We start from the raw sequence: 9,786 nt of genomic DNA on the forward strand, positions 1-9,786 counted from the left end.
AGCAGGAGCCCAGAAAACAAGGATAAAACACTGGTAGGAAAAAAAAAACCTCTGGGAATGTGTGGGACAAGCACAATAAGAAGCTTTATATGGAGCACAGGTTTTCCAGAGGAGCTGCAGGGCTGATCCAGGCTCCCTGGAAGGCAATAGAAGGTCTTTCCTTGACTTCACTGGGTTTTGGATCAGCTTTGGAAATGGAGGAGAAGGGCCTGGGCTGGCAGAGGGAGTCAGGTTGTGGGAAACTGGGATGCAGCTGTGAATAGATGGAGGAAGCAACCAGGAGCTGGGGCTGGGCACAGACAGAGGCCTCATGGTCTTCTTGTATGTTGGAGAAAATTAACCTGCTGGCTTGGGCTGAAGCCCAGGGAGAAGAACATGGAGGAAGGCAAAGGCAGGTTCCTTTTGGAGATGTACCAAGAGATCTGTGGCTGCTCTGGTGGGAGCTGGGGGGGAAATACCACATCCCTGCCTGCCTGGGCTCCCAGGGAAGAGGATGTGGGCAGGGAGTGAGATAAATCTCTGAGCTGTTTGCTGAAGCTGTCCAGGCTGAGACAGAGGGAAAAGGAACAAAGAGAGATTTGAGGAACAACAAAATTATGTCTTTTAACTGGTTATCTCTGTAGCAGCTCCATGGGGAGCCCATGGGGCTGAACACAGGCCTATTGAAATGCAGGAGAAGCAGGTACCTGTGTGGCTCACAACTCCTGAAAACTCCTGTAGGTGCATTAGAACCTCTGCAAACCTGGCTCAAAGTGAACTACAGGACAAGGCAGAAGCAGAGAAGTGACCCAAACCCTGAGTTTTCCTGAGTTCAGCCTAGTGCCCAAGCACAAGCTATCATTTCACTTCCACTGATCAGCTTCATCTCACACAGGCAGGATTTGTGCAGACCCTCAGTGTAGGGGTGAATTTCACCTTTACCTGCTTCCTTCTTTTCATTAAGCAGACAGCACCAATATTCTAGTTATTAAATGCTGAGATAATACCAATATTCTGGTTATTAAATGCTGAGACAAGATCAATATTCTAATTATTAAATATGGAGACAAGACCAATATTCTAGTTATTAAATATTGAGACAAGACCAATATTCTAATTATTAAATATGGAGACAAGACCAATATTCTAGTTATTAAGTGTTGAGACAAACTCATCATCCAATTTTACCCCCCATGAGCATGAGAAGTGCTGACTTAACAACTGCACAACATTGAGGGGTTTCAAAAAGCCAGGAGCAGCTTTCCTGCCAGCTGGGACCTCTTTGACCAGCTCCTGGGGAAGAGGCCACAATCAGACTATTGGGAATCACTGAAGCAAGGGCAGAAGCATCAAATGCTTCCCAATTCACCAAGGGAAATTACGTCCAATTCCCTTTCAAGTCTACCCAAGAGCTCCAGCCCAACCCATTCCCTCCTGGATGCCAGCTCTTTGTCCAGGAAGGAACTCTCCTCTCTGCACTGTTTGAAACCCCAGCTTATTAGGAACATGATTGTAGGAGATCAGTGGGGTCAGTCCATGGTTTTGAAGTGCATCACACAGCAAGAATGAGCTGAGATAAATGCTTGGATGGCAGCCACTCATTTTTCAAACCAGTGGTTCACATTTATTGCTCTTAATTATTTTTGGAAGGCAAAGATGCAGACCAAGGATGCCCAGATTTTTTCCACAGCCCCAACATCTGAAAGACCAAATTGTCTACCTTTTAGGCTGAGCTTTATCCTTAGGGAACTTAAAGACACCTACATCATGACACAGCCCCTCTCTGGGGACTGAACACCTTGGCAGGATATGTCACAACCCTTCCCACTGATCCTTCAGGAATTCTTTGCCTGATGTGCTCCTTCATAGCCTGAGATGGCAACACACTTTGGTCTGGAATGTGCCTTTTCTTACAGAGAGGAAGCTGGCTCTGTCCCCCAGCTAGAGTGGCCCAAAGAAGCTGCTACAAAAAACATTCCTGTCCCAGGAGTGTCAGGTTGCAGCTCTTTCCTGGGGAGGTTCAGCTCCTGAGGCAGTTGGAGGAGACAGAAGGTCCATCCAGAGAGGTGTCCTTTGTCCCAGCACAGCGCCAGCTAAAACCAGTCTGGTTGTAACGGTGCATGGGAGAGGCACAGGATTGTGGAATGGGTTGGGTTGGAAGGGACCTGAAAGCTCATCCAGATCCAACCCCCTGCATGGGCAGGGACACCTCCCACCATCCCAGGTTGCTCCAAGCCCCATCCAACCTGCCCTTCAACACCCCCAGGGATGGGGCAGCCACAGCTTCCCTGGGCAACCTGGGCCAGGCTCTCACCACCCTCACACCAAAGAATTCCCTCCTCATCTCCAACCTCCAGCTCCCTCTTCCAGTTTAAAGCCATCACACCTTGTCCTAGCACCCCATGTCCTTCTAAAATGTCACTCCCCAGTTTTCTTGTAGACCTCTTCATATTGACTCAAGTTCTGATAAAGACAAGACCTCAACCAGAGCTCCTGAGTCCCAGTCCCACAGTGGACAAGAGGTTTGATGGAAGCCATCAGACCTCTGGCAGACAGGTGCCCTTTCCCTCTCTCAGTCCCTCTCCCTGCCACTAGATCCTGCTCCAGGGGTTCTCCAGAGTCCATTCAAACCCAGCATTCCTCATGAAGAGCCCAAGGTTTGCACTGGCACACCCTGGAGCTGGCTTGGAGGCCAGACAACACGTCTACTCCACACTTAGACCCTCAGTAAAAATGTCCTGCTTCTGCCAAAGCTGAGCACACCCTTCAACACTCAATTCCTTCAAGAAATGGTTTGTAAAACACATCTGCACTGATGATTGAAGTCAGCACAGACATTGTCACTCATGAGGACCGTTCTGTCCTGAACGAAAGCTCAGAGCCCAGTTGTTTGTAGCTCCCAGTCTGTCCCAGTATGCCTGGAGATTGGGCAAAAGCTAAAGGGAAAGTGTGAATTTACAACTTCAGGCTTCACTGTTGAAACCCACAACTTTTTAACACGAACCTGAGACAGAAAAAGTTGTCAGTAACACATGAAAAGTTAGTTATGGCAGTAAAAATTCTCCTGCAGATTTATATAGTTATATAAACATAAGTAATATAGTTATATAAGCAAATATAAGTAAATATCATTATATGCTTATATAAATATAAGCAATAAATGAATATATTTATGATTAAAATGCACTGCTAATATAAATTTATATGAATATACTGGAGTAGAGAGCAAGATCCAGTCCAGCTCCATGTCCTCTGCAAAACCTGCTCCATTTCATTCATTCTAACATCTGAAAAATCAAACCTCTCTAAAGCAGCTCTCCTTTTTAAAGCTGTGGCCACAAAAAGGGCACAATACTGCTTTATTTTTGGCTGGCTACGTCAGTGTGATCCTTTTTCTAGCATAGATTTTCAAGATGCTGTTGGGCAGACCCTGCTTGCTCACTTGTCTGCAGCCCCTTTGGTTTGGGATCATCCCACGCACCTCGAGCAAACATTCCTAATATGGATGGAAGGGGCAGAAAAGGAGCTGCTGGTGTTTATTCTGCAGATGTGATTCACAGATACAGAATTTCATGCACCTTTATGGTTTCTCTCAACCGTTCCCCTTCCACACAGATCACAGGGCAACCAGTAAGAGCTGAAACCCACCGTCAGCACCCACCTTCAGCACCTGCTTTACCTGAAACCTCTGCAAAACCCTCCCATTCCTCCAGCCACCAGTAGCACCCAGTTTCTATTGTAGCTTTTTACCAGCCAGGCCGTAAAAATACAACCCTGGGACCATCCCCATCCCCCTTCTTTGTGCATTTATCCCTTTTCCTTTCCCCAGTGAACAACTTGTAGGGAACTTAATCCAAAGAAGTCGCCGATACATCACGATCGCTGTGACACCAACTCCCCAGCAGGAACTTCCTCTTGCAGTAACAGTTTGTGACTGCAGGATTGTGCAACACCTTCAGTAAACACTTCCTCATCGAGGAACAAGGATAAAGCTGAACACCTCCCTCCCTCTCACCCAGTGCAGAGCTGAGGGCTGCAGGACACGGAGCACCCAAGCTGGACAAGCACAACGGCCATGACCAATGTTCTGCTGCTTGCTGCTTTGGTCCTACATTTTCTCCAACAAGGTATGGCTTTTTTCTTATAAAAAAACAAATAAATCCCTTATCAGTGGTTGCTATGGATCACTTCTTCTGGATTTTTAATGATTAACGTGTAGATAATAGGATAGAATCATAGAATGCTGAAGAACAAGGAATGACATTGTGTCCCCCCGGTGTCAATGCTCGGTCTGGTCTTGTTCAACATATTCATCAATGGTCTGGATGAGGGGACAGAGTGTGGCCTCAGCAAGTTTGCTGGTGACACCAAACTGGGAGGGGTGGTGACACTGCAGAGGGCTGTGCTGCCATCCAGCATGACCTGGACGGGCTGGAGAGCCAGGCAGAGAAGAACCTAATGAGGTTCAACAAGGGGAAGTGTAAGGTCCTGCATCTGGGGAGGAAGAACCCCATGCACCAGTATAGGTTAGGGGTGGGCCTGCTGGGAAGCAGTTCTGAGGAGGATCTGGGAGTCTTGGCAGCCAGTAAATGATCCATGAGCCAGGAATGTGCCCTTGAGGCCAAGAGGGCCAATGGAATCCTGGGGTGCATAAGGAAGAGTGTGGCTAAGAGGTCAAGGGAGGTCATTCTTCCTTTCTTCTCTGCCCACATCTGGAGAACTGGCTCCCGGGCTGGGCTCCCCAGTGCAAGAGAGACAGGGAACTGCTGGAGAGTCCAGGGGAGGGGGAAAAAGACAACTGGGGGATTGGAGCATCTCCCTTATGAGGAATGGCTGAGAAAGCTGGGACTGCTCAGCCTGGAGAGGAGAAGGCTGAGGGGAGAACTTATCAGTGCCTGGAAGTATCTGAGGGTGGGTGCAGGAGGAGGGAGGGAGCCAGACTCTGCTCAGGATGAGGGGCAACGGGCACAGGCTGGAACATGGGGAGTGCCATGGAAATACGGGCAGAAACTTCTTTGCTGTGAGGGTGACAAAGCCCTGGGACAGGCTGCCCAGGGAGAGATGGAGTCCCCTTCTCTGGAGATATCTAAGACCCCCCTGGATGCAGCCCTGGGTAAAGAGCTCTAGGGAATCCTGCACTGGGGGAGGAAGCTGGACTGGATGATCTCTAGAAGTCCCTTCCAACTCTGACAGTTCCGTGAGTCCATGAAACCACTGGAGAAATCAGTAACAGAAGTTAGGGATGGTTCTTCTCTTTCTGCTCAACGCTTTTATCTAAATTCTCCCCTTCTAGAGAAGTATTTACTTGGGTGAAAACTGGTCCTAGATTGGCTAAACACCAAGAACTGATTCATTTTGTGAGCCAATTAGGAACAATTAGACAATTTATCCCTTCGGGACAACTTATTCCCCTGACCCTAAAAGACAAAGACTTGCATTTAAATTCAACTAATGACATTACCTGAATTAAAACAGGCAGCATCTTTCTTATCTGTGTGATACTCCAGGTCATGAGTATTCATCTGATTTCACCCTAACAGACCATATCTGGGGTTTTTTTTCCCATGTGCATCGATACAAATTCATGTCAACAGAGCAGGGATTTTTTCAGAGCCTGGACACGCACAAACCTGCCCAGATTTTACACACATCATTAGTCATGTAATTTGTATTCAGGCAGGTATCTTTATGATTTCATCAGCTGCACAAAAGAGCTGAAAATGTGCACAGTACCACCTGGCTTGAGGTGGTTTAGATTTTGTTTCTTGACTACATCAAACTTCCACTGTCAATTAAACCCTCACTAATGATATTTCCTCCTGGTTTAGGTTCTTGGAAAAGTACATCATTATTCATCCCCTATTAGCACTTTTTCTAACAAGGCCAAAGGCATTTCTTTCTTTCAAGCTACTGACTCAAAGACAATGCCTGAAGCCAGACAAAAACAATATACTGAGTTGATTTGAAAACTACCTCTAAGAAACTCTTTGTTCCAGAACAAAACTCAGCCATTTTCCTCGAAATGCTGGTTGCATCAGACTGCAGGAGAAAGGACAAGTTGCTTTCAGGCTCTCTGTTCAAACCTAACCCAAACTTGAGCTACCTGGGCTACTCTCTAAAAACAAAAGTCTGCAACAGGAGTGGATTTATCAAATTGGAGCACAGAACTTTGCTCTCAGAGGCCTAAAATGTTCAATTTTGATCATGACGTAAAAAGCTTCTTTGGGCTCTTGGGAAGAGAAAGTTTGCAAATGTCTTTGAAAAGTACAAATAATGAGTTGCCCAAAACATCACTGACATTGACAGGAAAACACTTGGTGTTTGCCAAGAACCTGTGCAGGGGTAGTCACTGTAAGCTGGGCAACTGCTTGGCTGATCCCAGGTAACTTCTCCCAGCTGCACCATCCCACCTTTCTCTGAAGCACTTGCCTTTATCAAAAATACAACCAAGTTTACCCTGCAATTAATTTTGGAAAGGGTTTCATCAAATCAACTAGTTACAAAGAACTAAACTGTTTATTTTACTGGAACAATTTGCACGAGGATGTGCTCTCTTGTTCCAGATAGAGAAAATTACAGTAATTGCTCCTCCTGCTCTTGTAAAAGTCTGGCCTTGAGGCAGACAATTAACTGGGGAGTTGCACTTTCCCTTTGTTGTTTGTGGTTTGGTCTTTTTTCATTTTCCAACACAGGCTCTTGTGCTGGCTGCTGAGTTCTCCAGAATTGGCCAATTCAGATGAAATGACCTTTTGTAGGAGATTCAGGAGTTTAGGAGGCACATAAAACCTCCTGGTACCTTCCTGGAAACAAACGCATTCCACATCCAACCCCTTTTTTCCCCAAATGTTCTGCCCTTAACTTCAAATACTGCAGCACGTGCTGCCCACCCCTGCCCCAAGTCAGCTTTGGTCAAGATTCACTCAGCCTCAGAAAACACAAAGAAACTATTTTCATCTGCACTGTCTTTCCTCAACAAGCTTTTTGAGCCCTCAACGTAAGGAGGACATGGAGCTTCTGGAGAGAGGCCAGAGGAGGCCATGGAGATGATCCAAGGCTGGAGCAGCTCTGCTCTGGGGACAGGCTGAGAGGGTTGGGGTGTTCAGCCTGGAGAAGAGAAGGCTCCAGGGAGACCTTAGAGCACCTTCCAGTGCCTGAAGGGGCTCCAGGAAAGCTGGGGAGGGACTTGGGACAAGGGCAGGGAGGGATGGGATGAGGGGGATGGATGAAAACTGGGAGAGGGAGATGGAGGTTGGAGATGAGGAAGGAATTCTTTGGTGTGAGGGTGGTGAGAGCCTGGCCCAGGTTGGGCAGGGAAGCTGTGGCTGCCCCATCCCTGGGGGTGTTGAAGGGCAGGTTGGATGGGGCTTGGAGCAGCCTGGGCTGGTGGGAGGTGTCCCTGCCCATGCAGGGGGTGGGACTGGATGAGCTTTCAGGTCCCTTCCCACCCAAACCATCCCATGATTCTATGATTTATAAGCACTGCTAATAAAACATGATGCACCATAAAATAAGTCTAGTCAAGAGGGTTTAGGAATCATCTGGATTTCTTACCACTTTCAGGATTTTCCTGCTCCACTCCTGTCCCCTCTTATTTTTCCCAGCCTTGGTCAAACACCTTCTGCTGTCACACACACAGAACCACCCTCCACCTCACTCAATAGGCAAGAGCTTGCTGTTAACTAAAGCAAAATCACACGTAGTCATGTGAGAAGAGCAGCTGAAAAGCTTTCTAAAGGAGAAATCAAGACCTTGTGGTGAACTGTGTGAGTTTATTTGCTTATCCAGAAGGAGTCTCAACATGTTTGTCATCATGGGATCAGGGTTAGAGACCCGTGATTTCACAGAACCATAGAACTGCACTCATGTCATCTGCAAAACTCCAAGGCAAAGGTTGCACCTTGCAGAGCTGGTCAAGCATGTTGGTACTGGAAAGTGCTGACTGGTGCTGGGGAAAGAAATCCAAAGTGAACTGTTTTGACACTGGGAAGCAGCCAGGTATGTCATCTCCTCTGGATTCCAGACAAACCTCAGGTTAGGTCCCATCATGAGGTGACCAAGTGAAGAAGACATGAGAAAGGAGTGGTGCAAGAGATGAATAATTACACAGCCCCAAAGCATCAGTCTTAGCAGACATGAAATATGGTGTTTAACCAGTTAAGACTGGGCTTGCAGAAATATACATCTGTTTCTCCCTAGGGAACACCAGCAAGAAGTTACCTGGAGTTGAGCAATATGAAACCATTTATCCCCGGAAACTGCACACGGTGCAGAGAAGAGACACAGAAGGACAAAAAGAGGTATTCAAAGAGATTACTCTATTGTTGCTGGGGGATGGGGCTTTTTTGGGCTTTCAAGGGAGAACCTGGAGCCAGATAGTGCAAAATGAAATGCAAGAGAAGGACCTGTCTGCCACCAGTGGGTCCCCTCTACTTGTACCTCTGCAAAGATGGAGGGTTTGATGTCGCTCCACTCAGATTTTTAACAACCTGTGGCTGTTTTACTTAGAAATAACCTAAATCTAATGCTTAAAAGCAAACATGCTCTTCCAGACTTTGAGAGAGTTATAATAACGTTTGGTTTCAAGCACCTGCTTCAGCACTTCCCTGAAAATGCAGGGAATGTGCTTGTGAGTGTAGAAACGCACTTGCAAAAATTAATAACTTCCTCTAATTAAAAAATATGACATAGAGTGACCTCCTGCTTATTCTGTGACTGCCAGGATACTTATTTTTGGTGGGAAGGGAAGCAAAAGGATGCAGTTGGCAGCTGCTGGTGAGGCCAGGAAGTCTTAACAGTCCAGATTCTAACAGCCCCCTCTGTTTGCAGCCCAAATACGACGACACGATGGCGTACGGAATCAAAGCCAACGGAGAGGAAGTCATCCTGCACCTCCAAAAAAATAAGTAGGTTCAGGTCATTCTTCTTTTTCTTCACTGTATGTGGCTCCGTGGGGCATTCAGGACACAAAGAAACAGGGTTTAGGCTCCTGGAAGACAGGAATATTTTGGTAAATACAATTTTTCACATCCATGAGAGGAGAAGAGGGGAAAGAAAGCACGATGACAGTGTTTTGGGGATGTGAAATAACTCCACAGGCATGTGACATTACCATGGTGGAATGATCTGTCTGTACTGCCAAGTCTGTTCTTCCATTTCTTTCCTAAATGGCTAAAGCTACAGAATACTTAGTGTTGTAGTATTTTTGCCCAGGTTTTCTGTGTCCGTGGATAGTCTCTGGGTTATATTTATTTGTTCCATGCTGGTAAAAAGTAGAGAGAAGAACAAGAGAAATATCCATGAAATGGGACTGTGTTGGCTCTAAATGCTTTTTAGAAATGGAAAATAATAACAAGAATCATCCTTCATAATTCAGTCTCCAGAACCCCCTACCTTAACAAGACTGCTGTTGGATTTAGGAGTAGTCTAATAGATCCTGGCTTTGTGGAAATAGAAAGGAGAGCTTGTCTGAGAGCTGAAGATACTCAGCATTTAAAGGGGGGGCAGAGAAGCAGCAGGTTTTGTTACAGAACAAAGGACAGCAAGTCCAAAGCTGTGTAGAGCAACCCAAGGTCCCCCAGGTGTCAGTTCCTGCCTGCTGGCTCCATCCTAACAGTCAACATGGGATCCAACAGGTCTGCTTTCATTGCTGCTCTTCTAGTGGCCATGTCAGCCCAGTGCTACAACAATCAGTTCATGTTAAATATAGGCTAGAATCAAATGTTTGCCTCTGGTTTAATCTAATCTAAATGTTGAGGGGAGGGAGGGAATGACATGGCATGAAATCTCTCTCTAAAAGGCCGTGGGATG

The 9,786-nt window shown here is 46.5% G+C and overlaps 1 protein-coding gene across 1 annotated transcript in view; it reads left to right on the plus strand.

The window, feature by feature from the left end:
• The first annotated feature begins 4,054 nt into the window (after positions 1 to 4,054).
• LOC104386395 (zinc metalloproteinase-disintegrin-like NaMP) overlaps positions 4,055 to 9,786 on the plus strand; it is a 22,893-nt gene continuing 17,161 nt past the window's right edge. Inside the window, exons 1-3 of the mRNA XM_009994998.1 lie at positions 4,055 to 4,106; positions 8,176 to 8,276; positions 8,806 to 8,882. Coding sequence (XP_009993300.1) covers positions 4,055 to 4,106; positions 8,176 to 8,276; positions 8,806 to 8,882 — 230 coding nt within the window. The remainder of the gene's footprint in view (positions 4,107 to 8,175; positions 8,277 to 8,805; positions 8,883 to 9,786) is intronic.

This window comes from Chaetura pelagica, unplaced genomic scaffold, assembly GCF_000747805.2.
Source record: "Chaetura pelagica isolate M959 unplaced genomic scaffold, ChaPel_1.0 scaffold383, whole genome shotgun sequence".
NCBI lineage: Eukaryota > Metazoa > Chordata > Aves > Apodiformes > Apodidae > Chaetura > Chaetura pelagica.